At 41.5% G+C, this 25,256-nt stretch overlaps 4 protein-coding genes and 1 long non-coding RNA gene across 6 annotated transcripts; 3 read left to right on the top strand and 2 right to left on the bottom strand.

Annotated features, from left to right (window-relative positions):
• Positions 1–981: 981 nt before the first annotated feature.
• Positions 982–2,971, top strand: LOC139201755 (cell cycle regulator of non-homologous end joining). Its single transcript, XM_070831163.1, has 3 exons — positions 982–1,142; positions 1,233–1,335; positions 1,946–2,971. The coding sequence occupies exons 1-3, from the start codon at positions 1,039–1,041 to the stop codon at positions 2,306–2,308; spliced, it is 570 nt and encodes a 189-aa protein (XP_070687264.1). The 5' UTR covers positions 982–1,038; the 3' UTR covers positions 2,309–2,971.
• Positions 2,972–3,288: 317 nt separating this feature from the next.
• LOC139201756 (uncharacterized) lies at positions 3,289–4,460 on the bottom strand. The gene is made up of 3 exons (XR_011584326.1): positions 4,391–4,460; positions 4,072–4,157; positions 3,289–3,939 (listed from the first exon to the last, which is right to left on the bottom strand). It is a non-coding gene; the product is annotated as an uncharacterized lncRNA (long non-coding RNA).
• A 61-nt stretch (positions 4,461–4,521) lies between these two features.
• LOC139201754 (uncharacterized) lies at positions 4,522–7,270 on the top strand. The gene is made up of 2 exons (XM_070831162.1): positions 4,522–4,633; positions 5,529–7,270. The coding sequence occupies exon 2, from the start codon at positions 5,536–5,538 to the stop codon at positions 6,541–6,543; it is 1,008 nt and encodes a 335-aa protein (XP_070687263.1). The 5' UTR covers positions 4,522–4,633; positions 5,529–5,535; the 3' UTR covers positions 6,544–7,270.
• Positions 7,271–9,238: 1,968 nt separating this feature from the next.
• terb1 (telomere repeat binding bouquet formation protein 1) lies at positions 9,239–19,070 on the bottom strand. The gene is made up of 18 exons (XM_070830538.1): positions 19,034–19,070; positions 18,782–18,892; positions 18,466–18,597; positions 16,869–17,000; positions 16,557–16,617; positions 16,336–16,457; positions 16,040–16,168; positions 15,761–15,913; positions 15,534–15,665; positions 15,231–15,356; positions 14,719–14,861; positions 13,987–14,062; positions 13,524–13,760; positions 12,284–12,353; positions 11,861–11,928; positions 11,723–11,764; positions 10,647–10,723; positions 9,239–9,418 (listed from the first exon to the last, which is right to left on the bottom strand). Exons 1-18 carry the CDS (start codon positions 19,068–19,070, stop codon positions 9,239–9,241), a joined length of 2,028 nt encoding a protein of 675 aa, XP_070686639.1.
• Positions 19,071–21,188: 2,118 nt separating this feature from the next.
• On the top strand, positions 21,189–24,805 carry pdp2 (putative pyruvate dehydrogenase phosphatase isoenzyme 2). Of its 2 annotated transcripts, none has more exons than XM_070830168.1 (8): positions 21,189–21,732; positions 21,869–22,051; positions 22,256–22,375; positions 22,468–22,754; positions 22,860–22,965; positions 23,048–23,284; positions 23,389–23,688; positions 23,827–24,805. In XM_070830168.1, exons 1-8 carry the CDS (start codon positions 21,652–21,654, stop codon positions 24,100–24,102), a joined length of 1,590 nt encoding a protein of 529 aa, XP_070686269.1. In that variant the 5' UTR covers positions 21,189–21,651; the 3' UTR covers positions 24,103–24,805. The 2 variants fall into 2 exon arrangements, with proteins under 2 accessions (XP_070686269.1, XP_070686270.1); XM_070830169.1 differs by having other exon boundaries at positions 23,389–23,692; positions 23,827–23,982.
• The last annotated feature ends 451 nt before the right edge of the window (positions 24,806–25,256 follow it).

Below are 25,256 nucleotides of genomic sequence, written 5' to 3'. Positions count from 1 at the left end.
TTACACAACACACAACTGCAACCCTGATTAATTCCAACAACGATAAACTGTACTGTGTGTGTGTGTGTGTGTGTGTGTGTGTTTATGTAAGTGTGCTGGTACATTTGTATGGGATGGAAGTGAACAAGGATATATATATATATATAGAGAGAGAGAGATATACATATATAGAAAGAGAGAGATTTATAAATCATAGCTGAACTTTGTGATTATACTGTGCCTTATACATCCCTTTTTAATGATAACAGAATAAACAGCCCTTTCAGTATTAACTAAAGCACATGCAGTAAGGATCAAGCGGCGTTAGCAGTAATGTGAATATAAAAACAACCACCACAGTCTCAATCAAGTGACAAAATAACTAATAATAATAATAATAATTTCAGTAATATTGGTACATTTTCTGATCCACATTCAAACTAAGGTCACTTCAATGAAATGTCTTTAATGACATTTCTGAGCCTGAAAATTCTCAAAATCAACTCCTGACATGTCTCCCATTGATGTTTTGATTAAAGACAGTTGGGTGTAGCTAAAAGCCACTGGTGATACGGTGTAAGTACATTCACTTAAGTACTGCACTTAATTATAGCACCGTTTTATTATTAGTATTTGCATAGTATACAATTCTACTACTCTACATTTCAGAGGGAAATATTACACTTTTAGCTTTAGCTATCCCACTGGTTTGTACATCCGGTTAAATACAAAACATATTAAATGCTGTTGTAGACTAAAAAAAACAGCAGGTCCAATGATGCTAAATCTGGATTTTCAAACAAAAATACTACAGAGCTTTAATGCCACCCACCGGGCTGACACTGATTAAATGTAACACTGGGAATCGCTTCACTTCAAAACGATTGTTTGTCACACTTCGTGGTGCAGTGAGCTGTCTCTCCGCTTGTCGGCGCTAAAGAGGCGGTCAGCCGCCGTGGTCACGTGACTGCACCACCAACACGCAAACCTCCCGTTTCTGCTTCCTCACAGGCTGAATGGTGGATTTACACCTCGGCTCTTTGTGCACATGCACAGGTGATGGAGGGGCGCCGGGCGCTGCCCTCATGGATGCAGAGGAAGGAGAGGACAGCGAGCGAGAAGGAGCCGCTGAGGAGCTGTAGGAGAAACCGGAAAACTGCGAAGTAAAAGAGCTAAAAAAAAGTTCTGTTTTTATGCTCCAGTTACATTTTGTGATGGTTTTGGACTAACAAATACGCACGGGTTGTTTTCAGGGCTGCTGTCTACTGTATGAACGAGAAGGAGCTGGTGGAGGCGGCTGTCTCATATCTGACCAACTCTGCCTCTCAGCATGCGGCTCTCCTGCCTGACCAGAAGGTGGCGCTGCTCCTCAATTTCTTATTGAGATTCACAGTGGGGAAAAAAAATGCCCTAAAATATGAAAGCTCATTTCCCCCACTGTGGTGAAAGAAAAACATCTTGTCAGTCAAAAAGTTTATCAAAATGATGACTTAATGTCTCAAGTCATCATTTGGAGATAAGTTCATTTTAGAAAGCTTATTATTATTTTGAGATACTGAAGTCATTATTTTGATTAAGTTTCTTATTATAATGACTGACATTATCTTTTTTGCCATCACAGGGGCAGAAATGAGTTTCCATACTAAGAGAGACAGTTTTTGGAGCATGTGAATAAAATAGAATAAAATTAAATGAATAAAAACATGCCAGTATCATTGAGAATGTTGAGACTATGTAAAAATATAAAGATGAAAAGTCTATGTGTGAAATTAAGGTAGATTTGGATCCTAGCACAGGCCATTTTAAGTATACAAAAAGTTAGTTTCTACCTGCATGTAGCCCCAGTTTGTGCCTCACACATGTAGAAAAGTTTTTATCATATCTCATAACCATTTCTTTTGTAGTAGGTGTAAAATGCAGGATATTCCCTGACCCCCTGTGTAAAACATGAGTGATTGATTGATAGGTCGAAGATGAGGCAGTAGACACCACAGTGAAGATGAGGGAGGACCCTGCCGCTTCAAAGACGACAGCGAAGCGGCTGACAGAGGCTTTAGAGGAGGAGCCGTCAGACTGCAGTGACGCCCAGGAGACCACGTATGTTTCAGAGACAGACTTGGACATCACAGAGGTGGGAACAGTGCCGTACACCAAGAGCCCGCAGCAGCAGGGACCTGAGGCTCAGGGGTCAGGACCAGCTCGGGACCGCGGCAGTCTCGGGAATGTCGAGCTGGAGGCTGAGATGAAAGAGGAGCACTCACAGACGCCAGCAGATGCAGCGAAGGAGGATGATGCCTTCCAGCTTGTGCGAGAAATTTTTTTCACTTAACTGAGCGCCACTGTCATGTGTGCACTAGGCCTTGTAAAGTGTTTGCTCTAAATGGAAAATATTCTCTAAGAGGGGAATGCCTCCATAATTATAAATTTACCACACAGTCCAGTCAGCTTCTCCATAAATCTACAAATTGGAGAACTGGTCCTTTAACTGATGTAACTGGTATGTGAATTTGGCACAGCTCCACCGACAGCTGACACGAAGACCGACACCAACAATTAGGCAAAAGTTTTTGCATCAAAATGAGGTGGAAATGCCAGCTTATACTTTTTTTTAAAGACGGCATCTAAAACCCCGTAGTGGTGAGACAACTCTGCCTCACAAACTCTGTGGTCCATTCACTGTTAATGGAGCTGCTGTTTCTGTCACGTCCCACCGTACAGTTTAACTGTCTGTGGGCACTGAGCTAACATGAGGTAATGGAAACTCCCCTGACACAGATAACTGGTATTTTGTAAAGTTTACAACAAGATGTTGAAAGAAGAAATCGTGCTGATCCTGTGATGATGACTGTGAAACTGAAAGCAGCTGGGGTCATTTTACAGTACGTCAACACACAGTTTTAGTGGTTACTGTGCTGTACGGGATAGTATGCAGACATTTCCATGAGATTTCCATGAAAACACTGTTTTCAACTTAAATAAATGATGAAGTAGCAGTTATTTGTACTTGTTTTTTTTTTTCTTGAGCAAGCAGTGTCAAAACAGCAACAGTCAGCATTAACTATTAGTTTACTGCCTTTTTTTATTTATTTTTTTTACACAATTTAATTGTTTTTCACTTTGTCTAGAGTCCAAAAACACTGTAACACCATGTAAAAGAAATTGCAGTGTCTTCCAAATAATTTGAGAAAAGCTGGAATACAGTTCATCATAAAATCTGTCCTAACACTCTTCTTTCCGTCAGCATATGCCCCAGAGCAAAGATTTGACCACTGTTTGGGAAAAACATGAAAAAAGGAAACAAAATAAATATTTAAATTTAGATTCTAATACTTTAATCAGACACTTTGGCTTTGTGATTCCAGTTTCCCTTCTGCTAACAAGGCGAGGACGTTTGGACTCATCTATTCCCATTCAGACGTTAGTCTCCTCCACGACACACGGGTCAGCATTGTTGTGAAAACCAGCTGAACTTGCACACCCACACAGATATAGAACCCGACGGTCATGTGTTCCCAGCTCACATACGACCGATGGAGCAGCAAAAAAATAATAGTGCCAGTCAGGAGCAGTAGGCCCGACGAAGCCTGGCAGGCCATGCCAAGCCAGAGTGCTGCTCTGTCTTTGGCGTAAGCTGCTAACAGCGTGTCCAGCAGGGCAAAGGCCACAAGCACCACTGGAACATACAAACACATGGTAACCACCGTTGTGAGGAAGTTAATATGTGACTTCGATTCATGTTCACCCTCGGGGCCCCTGTGCCACCCATCACAGGACAGCTCACCATGTTGACTTGGTACACAAAAGTGAAAGGGGCTGATGAGAGCTTCGTTGGAGAGAATGAACACACCAGCAAAGCACACCAGGGAGATTATCATCTGAATGAAGATGAGCAGGAGAGACACCGAAATCCCAAAGAGAACAGCCAAAGCTGAAGCCGTCTTAGGCCGAATAACCTTCGACCTGCAGATTTGAGATTCATGTGGACAGAAATCAATGCAACTCTTCATCATTTCCACAAATAATTACATCCACTGTCAGTACACACAAAAAAGAGCATTTCACAAAGTTGCCTATAAATTCAACATTACTTACTTCATTGTCATCTGGGTGATCTTTGAGAATCAGCATTGAATGGGATGTTTGTCGTGGGGTTCAAATTCAGCCCCGAGTAGGTCAGCCTGTAATGATCATGATCACAGTGCGTTTCAATTACGTGGACTGAAGTCAACATTTAAATCACTGGCTTTAACAATAACACGGAAATCATTTTAAGCAGCTCAAGTAATGATCAGGTTGAAACGTGATCAGGTCTAAACATGTCTCAGGTGTTACTGGTTTGTCAAGAATAATTGCTGATTCATGGCTGGATATTAAATCAGATGTCTAGTTTAATTTTACGTCGTTTACTTACGTTTGGGAACAGAGGGAAAAAGCGAAGAAAACATGTCTGGCTCGCGGAGTGTCGTGGGTTGGGGTTGGTGCGCAGCACGCGCGCAGACCACGGACGCGCACGGTGCGCAGCAGCGTCTGCGGGACTCTGCTGCGCTGGTGCGCGCTTCAGCACACAGTTGGACGAGCGGACTTCTCCAAGCTGAGACTGCGAGATCATCTGCGACTTTATCTACTTTTACAGCTACGCGAAAAGGTTCAAAAGGTTGGTCTGCTTATCTGTTTTTAACTGCGCGTTATGACCGGAGCTGGTTTCACTTGTGTTCACTTTGGATAGTTTTAAGTTTGTTCAGCACGAGAGGGAGGCGGGGTCGTCTGCAACAGCCTCTTTGTTCGTTTTGCTTTGACCAGCAATTAATGACAAGTAACACAAATGTTGTTTGCGTTGATCGTGATTAAAATGGGGATATTTATCCCGTCATAGTGTGAAACAGTTTGAGCTGCGTGTGGACGGTGCTGACAGGCAGCACAGCTGGAACAAGGTGTGGTTGTTTCACAGAATAATGAGAAAATACAAACAAAGGGAAATCACAAAGTGTATTTTCCCTATCAGGGGGCTGTCATGTGATATTAAGTGGCAAGGGTTTTCAGTGCCAGTCTAAATTTGTCCTGAATTGGTTTCTAATTGGTTTCTAACCCTGGGGAGGCGTCATGCACTGCAAAGCAGGCAAGAAAGGGAGAATCAATCAAACAAATGCTTTAAATGATCCTCGGACACCCCAGAAACATTCACTATGCAGACGAGCTCAATTCTCGGCATTATATAGCTCATGCTGTGCATGCAGCCCGGGAGGGATACAAGAGAACACAATGTACCATAATTGTCAAACTGGAATATTTTTGCTCAATCAGTTCAGTGAATCCTGACAAGTTTAAGAAAGTTTCTGTCTTTACTTTTTGTTGTTTTCATAACCTTGAACATTTACATTTTCATGAATTTGTCAGAAAAAGCATCAGCTCCAACCCCACATACAGAGCCTGCAACAGGATTCTTATGTAGTATAACACTGCGCCAAGGAACAGTTTGAATTTACTTTTTGAAACCAATTGAATAATAAAATTAAGTGTAATTGTTTTGAAAAAATTGATCTCCTGTACAGGTTCATCATGGGAAACAGGTTTAGCAGAAGGCGAGATGCCCCAGCCCACAGCGCTGAGACTGCTGCCACTGAGCAGAAGGCTGCAGCAGAGCCCGCAGCTACACAGCCAGCACTGGACTCTGGGATAACACAGACTCAGGAGGCCGTTGACACACAGAATCTAGATGCGGTGGTGGGGGAGCCGGCGACTCCAGCGGCGTGTTCACCCACTGAAGAATGTGAGTCAGAGTGTAAAGCGGCAAAGGCTCCTGCTGCCCCGGCCCCACTAAATGATCCTGAACCAGAGCCTGTGGCAAAGGAAACCCCACCTGAGCCTCTGGTCTCAGTCAGTCAGCCATCGCCTTCAGAGCCAGAATCTGTGGCAGAACCAAATCCTGTTGCTGAGGCTCAGATTGCTCCAGAACCTGCTCCAGAACCTTCAGAACCGAAACCTGTCGCTGAAGCTCAGCCTGTTCCAGAGCCTGTCCCTGAATCAGAGCCTACCTCAAATCCAGAGGCAGAAGCTGAGGCAGTCCCTGAGCCCATCTCAGAATCAGCACCAGCCCCGGCTGAAGCTCTGGAGCAGCCGACAGACATGCTTACTCAAGAGTCTCTCCCTGAGCCAGAGCTTCCCTCACCCCCTTTGATCGACCTGGATGTTGCTGATGTAACTCCCCAACCTGTTAACACTCCCCCCTCCCCAGCTTCCATCCCCGCCCCAGGCAGTGCAGTCGAGCCCTCAGACATCACGCTGACGGAGGAATGCCAAGACACTGCAGAGGTTTCTGTGACTTCCACATTTGAGCTGGAAAAGTCTGAGGTAACATCAGAACCTCTGGAAAAGCCAATGGAGATGGAGGCTGCGGAGAATTTGGAGCAGCTTGTGAGTGATGTCAACGAGGAAAGTGTTAGTGGACTCCTAAAAAACTTAGAGCTGACAGGAAATGACCTTGTCGCTGACCTCACGCCCACTGATGTCAAGATCCCCGATGACACTCTCATCACAGACATGAGCACTTCCACTGAGCTGATGTAAAGCCACACATTTATGATGAAAGAAGTGAATGGATGTTTTTCTGTGAAACCCTTTACACCCTTTACATGAAATCTTAAAAGAATCACAGAAACAACGTTTTAGCCTGATAAAGGCAAACAGCTATTTCTCTTTCAAAAAGAACCAAATGTGCCCTAAAGAAGTCCACAACAAAACCGAATGTCTTGTCACAAAAAAAAATATTGCTACGTATATGTTGTTGATACATTTATGCAGCCAGTGGGTGTGTGGGTGAGGGGTAAAGGTGCTCAAACAGCACAGGGGGAATGTTGTTGGACAACAGAGATCTTTCTCTATGCAAATTCAGCAGGATTCAAACAAGAATTTAAATGTATTTCTCGAAGGGACTTGAAGAAAAAGGTGCCATTGCTATATAACAACCCTATAAAAGGAAAGGGAAGGGGAAAAATTGGTGTTGATAGCGTTTAGGTGGATATGTGAGTGCACGGTGCTCATAAGTTGATGCAAAGCAACAGGCAAGGGACAGTAGCAATGCAACCAAAGATGGAGACAGTATATGCATACCGCTATACAGTAGGATACAAGTGTCCAATAAACATTTATGCCTTAACATAGTTACATTTGGACCTTGAAATATTCCTCTAACAGGTGTGAATGTCATCTTATTGTATTTCCAATACAATAATGGGATTTTTTTTTTTAACCCAAGTAGTGGCTTGCTTGTGAAAATAAAATATTATTCAACATGTGTTATGGTCATCTGTTTTCTTTTAACTAAAGAAAAAATTCTTATTAAATGTTGGAGACCAGCAGATGAAGATGAAGGCTAGTTGGTGTGATGCTTGATCAGCGCTGAACATTCATCAGCTGTGAGGCCACGAAGCTACAGGAGCTGAAGGTTCACCCTGTAACAACACAGCAGTGCACGTATGGAACAGAGTGTACACATGGAAATCAAATTCCAGCCAACACAGCGCAGACCATGTCAGAGAGACAGTGCCTTCTCACAGTCTCGTGGGAGAGAGGACGAGAGGGAGGGGGAGGGAGGAGGGAGGAGAAGGGGGGATGGGGTGGGGGGCGGGGTGGCCACATTCTTTCCAAAGGAAGGAGGTTTTCGGGGGGCCTGGGTCAAAAGTCTCGAGTGTGACTGTGTCTCAGTCCATGAGAAATCTGCTCCTCACATGCCTCTCCCACCGCACTGCTATCACAGCATCTTGACAAAATAGTCAGTGGATTGGAATGAGAGGCCACTTCTGCCAGCCTGAAAATGAAACTTAAAGTAGCTCTTTGGCAGGAATATTACCTAATGAAGGGAGGACTATTCTGCGCGGTCATCACAATGGACAACACAGAGCTGCTTCATTTAACTTTTAAAATACAGTTAACCTACATCATAAAATCATCATGGCGCACCACTTAATGCTCTCCAGTTCCATAATTCATAATCAGTGATCATATTAAATCCCACTCCCAACATTTTGTCTTGTCATGCCACGCCTAACTAAGAGCCAACACCTCAGGGCATGGCAAACGTGTAGTCCCATGCTTTTGGCAACACACTGATGAGTCCCGGTGGAGTGGGAGAGGCACCCTTCAGACAGTGATCTCAGACAAGTTCGTCTTCAGTATAGGACACAGTCAGCAGACTGAGCTGCTTCTTGATGCACATCAAGAATAGATAAACAGCATGATTTTCACAATTTGTGATTCCTGTCATACCAGAGGCTTTCAGCTCAATAAACAAAAGGGACGGACTTGACTCCCCCCCCTCTCCTTGTTGATTTCCTGTCTCGTTATGGATTCTGATGGCCAAAGCAAAAAAAAAACCCCAAAGAAAACAGAACTTGGTATTTGCTTCCGTGACACTGTACGATAAGGAAGTAACACATAGAATATTTGGTTTTTATTAAGTGCTGGAACTATTGTTTTGTTGCCCAAGCCCATTTCTGCTGGAGATACATTTTGAAGAGATTTTAAACATTTACACAAAAACCCACAAAGATAACCTGACCTGGCCTTGTGATATGTTACGATACAGAATAGGTATAAATGGTTGCCAAAGTATACTGGGTGTTTTTAACTACCACGTCTCATGAACACATTATGCTGTTGCAATCAAATCTGGAAGGCAGACGTGGCAACACTGTGGTAGTGATTCATCAATAAGTGGTGCCAAAATAAAACAAGGACTTGGAAAATGGTCCTTAAGCCAAGGTTATACATCTAATTCACTCAAAGTGTGGTGCAATTCATTCTTACAAAGCCCCAACAGTTTCTGTTTCAGTGTCAAGTGACACTTTGTATTATGAACAAACAGCATTTGAAGCTAAATTTCTAATTTAAAAAGTTTTAAAAAGAATCAAATACAAAAACTTATTTGACAGCGAAGACACTGACAAAGACATTTAAGAATCTCTTGCTTTGATATATAACAATGAAAACAATATGTCAAAGCACTAAAAACTACTGAAACAACTATTTTTCTTTTACTACTTTTAAGGCAGTGCAAACCTGATATAAAGAACTAAAGTACTTCACATAGATTAAAGCTGTTATTGACAGAGGGGGGCATTATTAAGAGCTGCCCCAGGATCTCAGGACCTGGATTATGCACAGTCGGCACCCCGAGCTTTAGCTTTCTGAAGACAAAAAACAATCAGGCAGTTAGTATAAAATCCACTTTGACAGTAGTGGTGGAAAATATCAAATCTCTTATTTAAAGGGGATTTTCTCTTGTTACCGTTAGCCGCCTGTATTTCTTGGCCAGGTCAACATTGGTGCGTCCAGGTTGGAAGGGGTACGACCACAGAATGGAGTTCCAGGAGAAGCCGTAGGTCTTCACTCCGCGCAGAAGGTAACACAGCTCCTCATGGCTGAAGTCTTTCCTCGTCCTCCTCTATGAATAATAATAATAGGAAAGGATAAGGAGGCCGAACTTTGAGTAAAGATAAAGCAGTCGGTCAGGTGGGCCTTAGAGTGTGGATTACATGAATGTGCACTTAACAGCGTTTGATACAACACCTGTGCCTTTTATGTGTAGTTAATTTCACAAACTATCTGACTGCCACGCAGCCTGACTACACTGAGCCTGAGTACACTGGGATGTTGAGCTGTAAATGCCCTCTCCTCTGACACATGGTCTAGTTACTAAAGCTCTGCTTAATAGAATAATAAAACCTAAACTGGAAGAGAAATGTGCTTACAAAACACATTTTTTCAGGAAGTTACTCCTATTTAAAATCATCTGTTAATGATGCCTGTGTGACTAATGTGTCACACAGGCTTCCCGTTAAGCATATCCTACGGTTTGAAATGTATTTCCCGGCCTCCAGGCAGCCACTGGTTTCAACTTATTTCAGTATGCTTTGAAAATCAACCTGTTGAGGCTTGACAATTGATGTGTCATTTCCATTTGTGACAAAGTTACATTATTGCTGCAGGTACAGCTGGACCGTTTCGACAGTCCTTCTGTTGGTGCATTCATGAACGTCCTGACATCTGTGTTTTAACATACTGCTGCACACACTATTAATTTCTTCTAATGCTAGAGATGAACAAATTCATATTACCATTTTCAGCTTCTACATCAAACAAATGCTGCCAGTTGTTCATCTCAAGCAAAGTTCTAGTTGATTTTCATATGGCACTGAAATTAAGTGAAACCTTTGTCTGCCTGAAAAGTGGAGAAAAGTTGCCTTAATTACTCTAGTACATTCACACATTCACACAAATAATCTATTTGTTACAAAACCACCAGAATGCTTAAACATTGCTTTAACAGTAGATTTTTACTTTAGATTTTTTAATGGATGCAGATTTCACTTTAAATCATTTTTGCATCTCAGTATTACTGTTTGCTGTGTGCTGACAATGATATGAGGAAGCAGTGTCTGACCTATATGAATCTCAGGAATTAGGTCAAACGGAAACTGGCTCTAAATAGGAACTGATTTTTAAATCTTAACTTTCAACTGTACATTTTCTTCTTTTATTTCTCAGATATATTCACCACTTCAGTGCACTGCAGTATGTAATCATGGCACCAGAAAGCTGCTGGAAACCCTGGCAGGCTACATAAATGTCCATAAATACATTTTTGAGAAAATATTCTTTCAAACTCTTACAGTGATACAGCGATCTGTGCTCGTCTTCGGCTCATCATCAAGATTACATCGTCCACTGTTATTCACTCCTCTTCTCCCTGTATTTGAAACATAAAACAGTTTGCGTTTGGGTGTGTTTGTTGACAAAGACTGTGAGGAGGTTTTTACAACTCATTCTGTTACTCAACAAGTCTATCTAATCAACCCATCAATTAGCTCCAGCTAATCCACAGGGAGACAATTTCTCTTTTCTTTCTTACCGCACTCCTCATTAAAGCAATAATGCATCACCAGTTGTGGCTGATACAGCTGCCATATAAACAACAATATAGAATGACAGGAATGACTGATGAAGGAAGAATAGGCAGGAGAATAGAAGAAAGGGTACAAAACTAAGACAGAAAAGTATTATGGGTTAAAGAGAAGGGTGGAAAAAAACAGATGAACTGGAACAACTGGAAAAACTATTCAAAGTGTGGACTCACACAAAGTGAGCTTTGGAAAATGCATTTGGCTGAGACATATAAAGATACAGTAAATCTCAGCGTGACAGCAGAGCAAGACTGCACTCCAAAACAGTGCCTTTTTGTCCATGTTGCAACACTACAGCAACTTTTGGCAAATATAATAGAAAAATATATACTTTTAGTAACAGTATAGGGAATGTAATGCGTGTACAAAAGCATAATGTAGAACAGACTAAAAGGCCCCTCCTTCCTCTACTATGTCACTGGCATAACACAAAAGCATCAGAACACACCCTTTAAATCTCTCTCTCTCTCTCTCTTTCTCTCTCTCTTTCTCTCTCTCTCTCTCTCTCTCTCTCTCTCTCTCTCACACTCTCACACACACACACACATACAGACAGTGTTATACAGAGTGTGAAACAGCTTAATACAGCTGTGCTGCTCTGAACCAGCTCTGGCCTGCACTGTGAGAACACTGGCTGCAGTTCAACATTCCTTCTGCTCTTTGGTTTGTCTGCTGCCAAGAACACGCTGCAGAGGACAGCTCCCACCACAGGCTCTCACTCATAACATTCACACACACTTAAAGTAATCTGCTGTAAATACCTATATCTAACATCGCTTATGTACCTTCAGGAAGATGAGACCTTTTGAGGGGAGTTAAGCTTGGACCTGAGAGGAGGAGTGATTAGATCAATGCTGGTGAAAATAACAAATATAAAGGACAACAATAAATGACGTGTTGCTGTGGTAATGTCACATACATACCAGTCTTGTTATAAGACGTCAACATGTCCTTTTTAGCTCCCCTGTGCAGGGGAGTCAGAGTGATGCCTATGATAGGTGGAAGAAGAAAACAACCAAAGCACACACTTATAGGATATTGTGCATGTATGTTACTTCAGTGGTTTACTAGTAATACCAGGCTTGCATGTATTTACAAATTTTTTGTTTAACTTTTAGAAACCTTTTGTGACAAAAACACTCTCTGGAGTCATGTGCTCTGTCTTGACTTTGTTTCTTGGTGTATTTATATCAGACTTGGCTTGAATGGTTAAGAAGACATTTTTGTCTTTCTTGTTCATACTTTTTGTTTATTTGTATTTTAATTATTTTCATACAAATGATTATAAATTAATCATTTGAGTAATTTATCTTTAATTTGTTAGATCTAGATAGGCTCTTTAATAATTGTGCTTCTTCCAGTTTTGGTCTGACAGTGAATTCTTGCCCGTTTTATGTTTGGGAGTCAGGCAGACCTCTTTTACAGGGGAGTAGATATCAGTCATTTTTTAGCAGTAGTTAAAGATAATAATTTGTGCTTCACACTGACGATATTAAAGCAACAGTTACTGAGTAATGGACATGGAAAATAAAATTAATTGTACCATAAAAGTTTTGAACAGCAACACGCATGAGGCATGTTTATTGCCTAAAAAGTTCTCTCATATTTAATCAACTCCAGAAAGGACCTCATGTATGGTATGTTTTTACATTTATCTTGACTGAGGTAATGCACTATGGTAAGGTTCAGAGGAGATATGACTAGTTTCCATAGTTTACAAATACAACATTTTAATGCTGTAAAGCAATAAAAGCATGAGCTAATATTACAAAGTCTAAAATGTAGCCCACACCCATGTTTTAATATCTGTATTTTATACCCAGCCTGATGCAGTAATATTCAATCCATGTTGCAGTAGCACATTAGCCAATGCTCGACTTACCCAGTTAAAGTGAGTAGGATAACAAAATATAGAACTGGGGCACTTATAAAATGTCAGAAAACTGCCAAAAGAGCATGCAGTCACACAAGGGTGCCCTGTAATTATGAGCACTCATGGGGATATACTGTAGCATTGACTTTTAACTATGAGGAAAATTTGTGTCCATTCCTACATTTAACTTTCATATAAAATGCATAATTTTGCATCACCTTTTGAAGTGGCTGGCTGATATACAACAACTTTTAGACCAAGGCAACTTTAAGACTTTCTCACCACTGCGAAGTGAGTAAGACTCTGTCCACAAGCAATGAGATGTAAAAAAAACAATGTATTATTAACGTAACATAAAACTCACATACATAAAAGATGTAGCAGACTTGCCGTGACAAATGATGAATTGAGTGACTTAATATTCTATTGTGATGTGAGAACAATTATTTTCAATAAACACAAAATAAAGTACATTTTGCTAACCCCTAAAACACTTTCATTAACTTTAAGAAACATGCCATAGTTGTGGAAAACAAACAAATACAAATAAATTTGCTCTCGTTAGAATAATCAACTCCATAATCCTGTTGTGCTTCACAGGAACTATTGGTGTGGCAGGAATGTACTCTTTGACCAATCAGATTGCAAGGCTGGAACTACACCTTTCAATAAGATGGATTACATGTGCAAATTCAAATGTTGAAGCCTCTTACCGCTCCAGTTTTCACAGTTTCTCTGTGGCTTCCCTTTTGAAACTCTCTCAGACTCTGGGTCTGTCTGCTCCACAGTGTTTTGTTGGTACTCCGTCCTGAACAGAAGGTTGCGGTGACGAGTCCTAAAACGCTCTGTGGCCTCCTGGAGAACCTTGTGCATGTCACAGCTGTAGTGGCACGAGCTTTGGAGAGACACAAAAGTGCGACTGGTCACCTCCTCAAAAGGCAACACGCAACCTGAAGGGGAAAATAAAACAGAGATGTAAAGAATTACAACAATCTAACTGTATAATTAAAATAAAATGATGATATTTGAGAGACCTTAAAGACACATTTCTGTTGGTTTAAATACAGTTTAGTAAAGGTTAACACATACACACTGTGCTTGCTTGAACTGTCAACAACAATTTGATAATACAAGATGGAAAACATTTCATTGAGGGGCAACATCATGTTCTCATACCTGCACACCGGATATGAGAGAGTGAGTGTTCCTCCACTGGGATTTTCCCCACCTTACTCATCTCGTGGCCTTGAACCTCTTCACATAAATACATCTTACTTGAAAAACCTTCTTCATCAAGATGTTTAATGTCTTTTGGCACACTGTGCCTCACTGATGGTGGGGGCTTAAATGACTGACTAAACAAAGAACAAACAAAAAAACAATAAATAAGAAAAGGTTATCACCATTTCATTTACCTGTTGTGATAAAAAAAACTCTACTAACTTGTCTGCTGTATGAGGCTCTCTGCCTCCCTCTAGTGACCGCAGCTGGGAAGACATTGGGGCTCCAGTAGCGTTGCACTTCGAACACCACACATCCCTTTCACTGGTTTTAACCTTCTCTTCACGTATACTTAAAACGGTGCTAAATTTTTTCAGTTTGCTGTCATTCTCATTCTTGTTCAAGTTTTTTACAGTTTGAAGTTCAATGTTGTTGTCAGCCCGTGTTTCCACATGCTTAAGAGTGCTGGTCTGTCTGCGTGCTGTGTGGATGGTTTTAATGTTCTGCTTCTGCTGTGGAGGCAGAGGTAAGGCTGGATGTGGAGGTGGTTGGCCTAGCCCTTTAGTTGGTAGGACTGTATCTTCCTGCTCATCCGTACTCTCCAAAAGATGAAAATAAGCACATGTAACATTGGTCAACATGTTACATGCTGATTATACTTATAGTGTGCGTGAATGTATGTCTGACCTTTGCTTGTCTCTTCTCCAGCAGGTCAATCCTGCGTTGCAACTCTCTGGCCGAGCTCCTGAACCCTTCCATGTTTGTAAGGCGCTCCACATTTTCACCCTTCCCATGTCTCGCTGTCAGACCAGGCACTCCGAAGGATATGGCTTTACAGACAAAGGCAAACAAGCCATTATGAGAGCTCCATATTCTGCATTCAACCCACGTCTTCAATCACATATTCTCCTTATTTATTTGATTCACTTGATTCTACTGAAATATTTTAAGTGTGCTATAGTTAAGTGGAGGGCATGCAAACAATGCTGTAACACACATATTCCACACAAAGAGCCACTGGTCTTTACTGTCTCAAAACCACAGTGCTAGACTGAGCTTTCCACAGTATCTGGAATTTCTCTTAAATATGCAAGAGTAAGAAAGATAATGTAACTTTTGAAACATTAAATAATTTAAATGGACACTTTTATACAAATAAACAGTTATGCATTGCTATAAACAAGACTGCTTTGACTTACTGGCCTGTTTGCAGGTCTGCAATATGAATGTAGCGGCCTTCCTAACCTCCTCACTTGTATCCTCTGTGAGTAGAGTTATGATGAGGGGCAGGCCTCCACACTGCACCAGCTGAGACTGGTGCTCCTCTACAGATAGAAGAAAACACACATTAATAAGACATTAATACTCTCAAGGGAAGGCAAACTGTTAGACTGTAGCTGTGGGTGAAATTCACAAAAGTGTTTAGAATATAAAGTGGAAACACACTCTAACACCATCAGAAAATATTGAGCCAAATCACACAAACCCCTGTGCCTTCTTACCAGAGACCTCAGTGCAGTGGCCCAGGGTGAGTAAAACAGATAGCGTGTCTTCATGGTCCAGGTGAGGGCTAGCCAGCAGGGAGAACAGGTGGGAAACGACGCCATACTGAACCAGACCTGAGGCTAGAGAAGCTACAGAGAATAGATCACAAATGGAGAATGGGACCCTTTGTCTGTTTATGTGAACTGCTAGGGTGCATGTGTACGCGTGTGGGAGCGATACGCACAGTTATCTGTGATGCAAGCTGACAGGGTCTTGGATATAGTGACAGAAAGCTGACAAGACAACAAGCTTGTATCTGCTGCAGAAGCAAGACGAACCAGCAAAAGAGTGAGAGTATCCAGACTCCCTGAGGCAGAGAAACTCTCCTGAACACTGGCTGGACAAATAAAGAAGTGATAAAAATGTATTACTTTGGACTTAAGTGTCAATTTAAATTTTTACAAAAACTTTTTTTTTTTTAAATCACAGATTTAGCACAGGTCATTCGGCCTCTTTCACTTACAGTTGTTGGCAACTGTCATGGCTATGAAGGAACATATGGGTTGAAATATCTCAGTACGTGGCAAAGTAATCTGCTGAAGCCAGATTTTTATGAAGGGAAATGCTGTCACACAAATACGCTGACCCTCCTCTGGAAGACAAAAGAAGGACATGATTGAGCAAAAACTGTGTATGACCTTATTCCAGATATAAACTAATGCTGTATCCCATGCTTTGACTTGAAGTTGTTGCCTGGAGGGCAAGACCATTAATGTTTAACATATTCACTGCAAAGCACAAATGCACAGATGACATTACCATTCTGAGGGTTGTTCACACATCCACACAGAGCACTAGATACAGATGCCCAAAGTTGGTAGGTTTGAGTAGCACTAGCTGCTGCTCTTAAGGTAGCCTCTGTGGAAAGGGGGCAAGTGGTCCTGCAAAAATGTGAGCTGTTAAACTTAGTTTCAACATACCTCTGTGTTGACTGATGTTTGGCTACATGGGATTACTTAGCATTTAGCACAGGAAAGTACCTGAAGAGGTCCAGTAGAATATCCAGGCACCCAGTGGTTTGTGCTAAAGTCTGTCCTGATTCTGCAACAGCACAAATGAGACAAATGGATTCTACAAAGATGTGCATGACAAAAGCAACCTTGTCACACTCTCAGAAATCTTGCAGTAAATTTACTTTCCCCCTCTACATTTTGTTCCATGTATACGAAATGGCTTTCACGCGCTTAAAAGTAAACCAAACTAAAATGTCATGTAAAGACAGAATAGCATCATTAGGATGATGGACCCTGTAGCTTTTACTCATTATGTTAGTTGAGGAACCTTGATCTTACTGTTGTTGGCCACCAACACAGACAGCAAATAGACAGACACTCTCTTCTGTGTCTGTGGGATGTCTTCTTTGATCAACAAAGCAGCGATGTCTGCAAAGGTTTCCTTTCTGCACAGAGAATTCTTGCAATACACTACCAGAAGGAAAGACCAGTAGTTTATTATTAATATGTAAAACTTGCTCTTTTTTTTTTTTAAAAGCAACTTGCACTTGAAAATACCACATTACACCAATACAGTTACACTGTTAACATATGATACAGGCTTGTGCACATGTCAAATAAGATACACATAAATTCAGGACCACAGCCTTCGATGCCCACAGACAGACTTAATATGTCATAATGGGGTGACAAAGCTATCCTATCTTTTCTTTGCAGCTTTTCGTATACCACAATTTGCAAATTGCAAAAGATTAACATTAACATAATACAGTGTTTGTCATTTACCTATTGGTCAAGTGCCCAAGTTTACCACCAATATTTACCGATTCATTTGCTGTTTGAGGGCAATTTAAACCCGCAAACCCCACAAGGACAGACACAATGGGTTCATAGTTTTGGTCTCTGTAAGGCTATGCTTCAAATGCTGCATAGGACACAACTTCTTGGACTATATTCTTCAAAACATCCTCCCCTGAATACTGAATATTCTCACTTTGGACACAGCAAAGTCCTCTCTCTGTTTCATCCAGTGCTGGTAGCAGGAGGATGGTTAGCTCACATCCCAGAACATCAGGCTCAGGTGTTGGAGGCTGATTTAAGGAACACCAATAAATAACTGTTTAACTGACACAAAAACAATGTTTTTTCATGCTTACTTAACAATATTAGTGAGTACTGTGATTACTGATTGACTATATTGATTTTCTGTAGCCCACTTATTTTGATTGCTAATATGTCACTGAATACATTTTAACTTTTTAATTATCATATTAATGTTTTTATGGAAGATTGATACATTTTTTTCCCAAATGCTTCCAAGCAATGTGAGTTAGTGACTCTAAATATTCATTTTAAAAAAACAGAGGCACTGAAATCTAGTGTGAAGCTGTTTGTCCTATTTGTCCAGTTTAGAGATACATTTCGGAATTGATATACCAACATGGTATGGATATGGAAGCAACTGAAAAATACCATACATTTTCCATAAAATGGTTAATAAAAAAACTGAAGAATCACTCAAATCTAATATGAAGAGGTGTGTCCTTGTGTAGTGATACGTTTTAGTATTGGGTTACTTTACATGGGGGCTATTGTAAAAAAACAACAAAATGTCATTATTCTTATGAAAATGTTTATGTAAAGTAGATAGACTATACAATAGGAATCAAAATAAGTGTGCTACGATACATTAAATCAATTTAGTATATTTCTCATTCATAATTTTCACTAATATTTTAATGTCAGCATGAAGGTATTGAAATAAAATGAGGCTGAGAGAAGAGCTAACCATCCTCTTACAGCCCACGCTGCGTGAAAGTGAGTAAGAGGACACTAGTGGTTCAAAAGTGAATGTCTGTCGAATATCCAACCTAATATTAACTTTGCCATGCTCACCTGAATTGGAATTCAGCCACTATCACACACATAAACTTACCATTGGCCTCTGCCAGCGTGCCAAGTGTAAAGAGTGCAGTCTCCTTAACATCTGAATGAACAATACTGGATTTGGAGAGGTTGTACACAAAAGCCACACCTCCCATTTCTCTCAGCAAGTCCACATTATCTTCTGAAATCATGGAAATTGAAAGTGGAACAGTTTGTCAAAAGTGTTATGCTGAATACTTCAAAGTATCACTGGCTTCATTCATTGTGTGTCCAAACAACAAATCTGACTGAGAAATGGTTGATGTGTGTAGGAGATGGTTATGGACAAGGCACGTGTGTTTCTGTCAGAAATGGTTAACCATTACCTTTCTTTTCACAGATTGAGTGAATGGCCAGAAGAGCTTGTTTCTGCAATTCAGGACATTTCATCTGAAATTTCAAACACTCAAGCAGCAAACTGAGATCTGTCCTTGTGGCTGAAAGCAGAAAAATTAAATCATCAAGGCAATGGTAACTAAACATAAGTTTGCATTGTATGCTGTTACATAATTTACATCCTTCCAAAAAAGAGAAATTAACGCAATGTGCACTGTGGTAGCAGCAACAATGTCACTTACTATTACGGCTGTTGCTGCAAATCCTCGTTTTATCCATTGCACCTCTGAAATGACTTAGTAGTTTAAAAGCCATTAATCATCCTAGTCTGGATAACTTTACATGACAAGAACGACAGCTCTCATTTTCCACATGAATCCAATCTATATTTTACTGACTTTATAAAGAAAATATAGTATTGTTCAGAACTGGTTAGCTTGCTAGCTGGCTAACTAACTCAGATCAGCTAACGCAATATTAGTTGTACACAACACTATTAGTATTAAATAATTCACTTCAGCCAAGCCAACTGCTCTCTAAAAATATATCCTCTTCTTTTTCCTCTACATTAGCTTTTCTTTCAAGCCTGCGAATGAAACCTCACTCAATAAAATGTTTTTGCCACTAACATTAGCTAAAGTACCTGTTTTCTTCTACACGATGGGGAGCGACGGTAGAACTTCGGCACTTTGCGTTACCATAGAAACAAAGAGAAGATCGGCACATCCGGGAACTCCGATTTACGTCACATCCCCGCGACCTTCGTGGGAAGAACAAACATCAGTCGCCGTAGACTTTAATGTAAAACAGAGGTACAAAACACCATTACTTTATAAATTACCTGAATACACCGTGTCATGAAAAATACATCCACTCTGCTTGATCTAGAAGGTGTACGGTACACGGAAAAGTTTATCCACTTGCCCCTTCATACATCAGCACCAGGCTGGTGTGTTAAGGTCCGTCAGTAACCCACTCAGTGGCCAGAGGCGTCCTACCTGACCACCTGTTTTTACCTTAATGAGTCTCCAGGTTAGCCAATTAGCATTGAGATATTTTAGTAATCATTCCTGCTCAACTAACAGTATGCTAGCTAGCGACAGCACTGTGCTCTGACAACTGACCTAGCTAACGTGACGTTATGGCCCATAAATTAACTTGTGTTAGCACGGTCAGTGTAGCCTGAGCTCCAACCAGTGGTGAACTGTTAGTAGCCTTTAAAGAGCACGGGTCCAATTACAAGCTATTCTGTATCAGGCTATGACTTTTGATGCAATTATTAGCTGCCTTGATTCTGCAGAGAGGATGAGGGCTCTCTGCCGCCGTCCTGTCATGCATCTTCTAAACATTAGTCTACGACTGTTAATATTAAATTCAAGCAAGTAAAATTGGTTTGGCTTTGCGCCTCGTAAATAAGCTAAGCTGGTACAGGGTCAAGAAACACAGGTGACTCGTTTCACACACTGACAGATGAGAAGATTAGCGGCTAACAAACGAACATATAGCCTTAGCATGTGGCTTGGTATGTGTGGATGCTGCTCCCATCTATGTGGGACATGGGATTGTTTTCCGTGGTGACGACAGACATATTGCCGATCTGATTACTTCCGCATTCCACGATTATAGTGATCGTGGAGCTTCGCTACTCTCTCCTTTTGAAGGCCCTGGTTTAGACTAATACAAATGACTGGTCTTTAGCTAAATTTGCACTCTGGCTGTGATCCTTAACTACATAATTAATAATTGTACTGAACAAGACATCTTTATGTGGCACAGAGCATTAGTGGCCAAGAGCTATAAAGAAAAAAGAAAGTAGCTCTCTGTTTGGCTGGAAGACGGGGCTCTCTGATTGGTCGAAAGAAAGAAGCACTCTGATTGGTCAAAAGTTACACAATACACACATACAGAGCTAGTATGTAGCTTGGACCATTAAATTCATCTATCAGGATTTTTATCAGGACATGGCAGGAGAACAAATCAGAGATCAGTGATGTAGGATTAAATCCTGGTGCAGCAATCTCCTTCAGATTGTCTTGTTTAAGTGTAAAAGCTGATACCGCCTATGTGGGACTTTAGACTGTGAATATACTGTGTGTGTGTGTGTATATATATATATATATATATATATATATATATATATATATACACACACACACACACACACACACACACACACACACACACACACCGTCTATGTGTGGGACAATGCATTGTTTCCCCGTAGAGGGGACGTGGTGATGAGAGCCGACTCTGGATGACGTATTGCCGATCTGCTATGGCCATCCTCTTGCAAATAAACTACAAAGAACTACAACAGTGCGTGTGACGTCAATGTCAGACGTTGTCATTTATTGCCGTTATGCGTCCAGTCGCTGTGTGTGTTGGCCGACACCGATTCATTCTTAAGTTTGTGCGTATTTGATTGGTGTTTATTCAACGTACTTGACATACCTAGGTGCACCAGTCCATGTGCCATCGTCTCGCCCAATAAGTTTTGGGATAAAATTAGTGGCTAACATGTTAGACATTAGCGTAGGTAGCCAGCTAGCAAGCTAACTTTACATGTAATGCTATAGTCAACCTAGCTAACCTCTACGTGTTGTTAACTTAATGTTGTTTGGGGAGCTTGAACATATTAACGCCATGCACATGTCCTAAAGAGAGGTGTGCTGCTCGGTATTGGTTTAACGTTATAGCAACTTTATTATTATATTAACTTTAAGCCGGCTAACTCAGATCATCGTGCTTGCTGTCGTCTAACGGTAGCTCCTTGGTTGTCAAGTGTCTTCACTAGAATCTCCGTTATCCCAAGGCATAACTTACATATCGGCGACCCATCACCTGCGTCGGATAATCAGAGATGTCTGGACGTGTATACGCCAGCATCCTTCACAGAGCTTCAAGCTACTCACTAGCTCTTTCCTCTACTGCCACATTCCAGGTTTGTATCGCGAATGACTTCACTTTATTAGTTTTCTTTGCACACTTTTAGATACTGTACATCATATTCTAATGATGCCATGCTCTTTTTGTGTGTTTCTTTGTGTACCCACTTGGTTGCACTTCCCTGTGTCCAGCCTCGACCAGCCCACCTTTGTCACTTCTCATCCTGGGGAACCTCCAGATCAGACCAGTTGTGCTTCACTGGTGAGGAATCAGGAAACTGTTCTCCAAGTGGGCGACAGCTCTCTACTCGTCAGGATCTAGACTTCCAGCTCAGCCAGGTCCAAATCAACAGTATTCTGCGATCTAATGAGCAGGTAATGAATATCATAATGTCCCCCTTTGGAATGAGGAAACTGGCGCTATCTAAAATGAAATGTTGGATAAGAAAAGAAGCAGTAGCCAAGCATGTTTCTGAGGTTTCAGTATGGTGAAAAGGCTTCTTTATTTATTTAAATATATCAGTATTACATATAGAATAGCTTTGCAGTAGTTATTAACCATGTGCGTCTTTGTCTCAGACTGTGAGTGTGCCAGAGTTCGATGGCAGGGGACTCAGTGCGGTGAGAAAGTTTGAGAGCAACCAGCTGGCTGCTAACACACCTAATGAGGACCGTCGCAGTGCAGCCACCTGCTTGCAGGTATGCATCTTCTCTCTGGCTGTACATTCATGTCTCTGATTTTCTCTCCCTTCTTTATAGAATGTGATAAAATGTTTCTCTACTTTCTTCAGTCAAAGGGCATGCTCTTTGGAGTCTTTGATGGCCACGGGGGCTGGGCCTGTGCACAGACTGTCAGCGAGCGGCTGCTGTACTACGCTGCAGTTGCAATGATGCCAAAGCAGGGCCTAGAAGAGCTTGAGAAATGCATGGAGCATAGCCGGCCAGTTCCTCCGATCTTGCAGTGGTACAAACACCATGCAGACTTCAACTATCGCGAATCTGCTTCACTCTACATTGACCACCTAAGAGTCTTCTGGCAAGAATTAGTGGACAGTGAGGAACATGGTGACGGCATGAGGTGAGAAAGCATGTATGCCCATATACATAGATGTCTACGTATATGTTTAACTGTGTGTGATCGGTTGTCCTTTTGCATCCTTCCATCATCTCTCTTCTCTTGTAGTCCTCCAGATGCACTGGATCGTGCTTTCAAACGACTCGACGCGGACATCTCCTTGGAGGCTCAAGTCCCTCTTTCCAACGACCTGATGAAAAGCACAGCCATCCAGGTAATACGATATGCCTTTCTCTGTTGCTTCATTGTACTCAATGTCATTTAATGTATATAAACAGGTATCATTATTTATCCAGGTTGCGTTTGCCGGTTGCACTGCCTGTGTGGCTCATGTTGGCACAGAAGGGATCCACGTGGCGAATGCCGGTGACTGCCGAGCAGTATTGGGAGTGCAAGAGGAGGACGGTTCATGGAGCGCTTTGCCCCTTTCCCAGGATCACAACTCGCAGAACCAGACTGAGTTGGAGCGCATCAAGGCCCAGCACCCACCTTCAGAGAGGGACACAGTGGTCACAGACGACAGACTGCTCGGGGTGAGAGATCTTCATGGCACAACACTTAACAGGCACTGCACAATGAGTTGACTGCAAAATGTAGAACGTAAATCACTGGTCCAAAGCTTTTATCATGCCATCAGGTTCTGATGCCCCTGCGTGCGTTTGGTGATGTAAGATTCAAGTGGAGCCGTGAGTTGCAGCAGAGCATTTTAGCCAGCCTGGAATCCGGAGTGGACTTGGACTCTCTGAATCTGTACCAGTACACTCCACCCAACTACCTGACTCCGCCGTATCTGGATGTGGCACCAGAGATAACCTATCACAAGCTGAGACCTCAGGACCGCTTCCTGATCCTCGGCACTGACGGTCTGTGGGATGAACTAGGAAGCGAGGAGGCTGTACGACTCGTGGGAGAGCACCTGAGTGGGATTCACCTACAGGTTGGTGTGTGCAGTGAAAGTGACATGTAATCCTATATATTTCCCACCTTCTCTATAAATCACCTAGAAATTTCTTGCAGTTTCCTCCCTTAAAAATATCCCGCCAAATGGTTTGTATCTCTGCTTTCTTTTTTCCAGGCTCCAGTTTCTCCATCTGAGAGGCAGCTGAACTTGGGGCAGATGCATGAACTCTTGCTGAAACGCCAGGCCCGTGCCTCCCCCGCTTTAGACACCAACGTTGCCACACACCTCATCAGACACGCTCTTGGCACAGGGGAGTATGGAGATCTGTGCCAGGAGAGACTGGCCTCTATGCTCGCTTTACCAGAGGACCTGGCGCGAATGTACAGGGATGATATCACAGCTACTGTGGTATATCTGAACTCAGACCTGGCCAGACTTCACCACAGCTAACGAATGTTTTGTTTTTTATACAATCCTGGACAGAGGTAAAAAGAAAAATGATACCATTCATCATAGCCAATGTTTTCTCCAGGCTGTCATTTTCTGTATATTTTGGGACAAAAATTACAACCTGTTACATGAACTGATTTATGAACATTTTGAAATGAAAGGGAAGTTTTCAGTGTTTTATTATGCAAAAAAATCACAATTCCATAGATTTAACACATTCATATTCATAATTATAGAATCTGTCAGGTCAAATACATATTTTGTGGAGAAAAACTTTTGGTCATTCACTGTATTTGTGATGTCCAAAGTGGAAATGTTTGGAGTAAATATAAGACTAGAGAATAACACAGACTCTCACTTTGTTCTTTGCCTGCATTTTGGTTTCTGTTTATTTGCACACTTTGCTAGACAATCCATCTGTGATATTTTGCTCTGTTTACCTGTGTGTAAGCTGTGAAGTATGCTTTTTAATATTGTGTAAATGTACTGTCTTCAGTGTGATGTTCTAGATGTGTTTAAGTTGACACTCCACTCACTGGTGGATAGACGTGGATGCTGCATATTAAATAATTGAGAAATGATTTAGTTTTATCTTGTGTGTTTTAAATCGCAGAGACATTTGGATTAAAACACGCCTGGAATGATGTTAGATGAAATACAGAGGCCAGTTTACAGTTTGCAAAATGTAGGGACGTCCAAAGCTGTGTGGGAAACAGAGTTTTCAAAATAAACTGTGTTAACATATTAGTTGCTGACTGTCATGGGAGCCAGTCTGATCCTCAAGTGTTTTGTAAACGTGTGCGTGCTTTCCTCGACCCTAACTGTCAGATTATCCTGCAAACAACATCCAACTGAAGTTCTACAGTATATGATAATACATGCTGTTATAATGCGTTTCTCTGCTGGTGACTCATTTAGAATTTCAGATTATAAACAGATGCGACAGAAACCACCATTTGTAAAAGGTGAGAGTGGAAAGCTTCCCTGCATAAACACACACCTGCATGTCTGACAGTGCCTGAGGTCACCTCTAGCGCCTTTGTTTTTCGCCAGCCTTTCACTGATAAAATCAAACAGCCGCTCAGTTGGCATCAGTAGGAGCAAAGTAAAGCACAGTAAAGTGTAGCCACAGGCGGCTAGAAGAACAAATGGTG

This window comes from Pempheris klunzingeri, chromosome 5 (assembly GCF_042242105.1).
Source record: "Pempheris klunzingeri isolate RE-2024b chromosome 5, fPemKlu1.hap1, whole genome shotgun sequence".
Lineage (NCBI taxonomy): Eukaryota > Metazoa > Chordata > Actinopteri > Acropomatiformes > Pempheridae > Pempheris > Pempheris klunzingeri.
The sequence above is the reverse complement of the archived record's forward strand: the minus strand, read 5'-3'. Positions and strand labels throughout refer to the sequence as shown.

Bases quoted from the DNA above. Each gene is read 5' to 3' on its own strand.
- LOC139201755 (XM_070831163.1), top strand. From the start codon at position 1,039: ATGGAGGGGCGCCGGGCGCTGCCCTCATGGATGCAGAGGAAGGAGAGG. The intron at 1,143-1,232 runs GTAAAAGAGCTA...GGTTGTTTTCAG, and splicing joins AGAAACCGGAAAACTGCGAA to GGCTGCTGTCTACTGTATGA. The intron at 1,336-1,945 runs GTGGCGCTGCTC...ATTGATTGATAG, and splicing joins CTCTCCTGCCTGACCAGAAG to GTCGAAGATGAGGCAGTAGA.
- LOC139201754 (XM_070831162.1), top strand. From the start codon at position 5,536: ATGGGAAACAGGTTTAGCAGAAGGCGAGATGCCCCAGCCCACAGCGCT.
- terb1 (XM_070830538.1), bottom strand. From the start codon at position 19,070: ATGGATAAAACGAGGATTTGCAGCAACAGCCGTAATA. The intron at 16,618-16,868 runs GTAAGATCAAGG...GTGCTGTTGCAG, and splicing joins TGTGTTGGTGGCCAACAACA to AATCAGGACAGACTTTAGCA. The intron at 9,419-10,646 runs GTAAGAGTTTGA...TATTATTCATAG, and splicing joins GCACAGATCGCTGTATCACT to AGGAGGACGAGGAAAGACTT.
- pdp2 (XM_070830168.1), top strand. From the start codon at position 21,652: ATGTCTGGACGTGTATACGCCAGCATCCTTCACAGAGCTTCAAGCTAC. The intron at 21,733-21,868 runs GTTTGTATCGCG...CCCTGTGTCCAG, and splicing joins CCTCTACTGCCACATTCCAG to CCTCGACCAGCCCACCTTTG. The intron at 23,285-23,388 runs GTGAGAGATCTT...TCATGCCATCAG, and splicing joins CAGACGACAGACTGCTCGGG to GTTCTGATGCCCCTGCGTGC.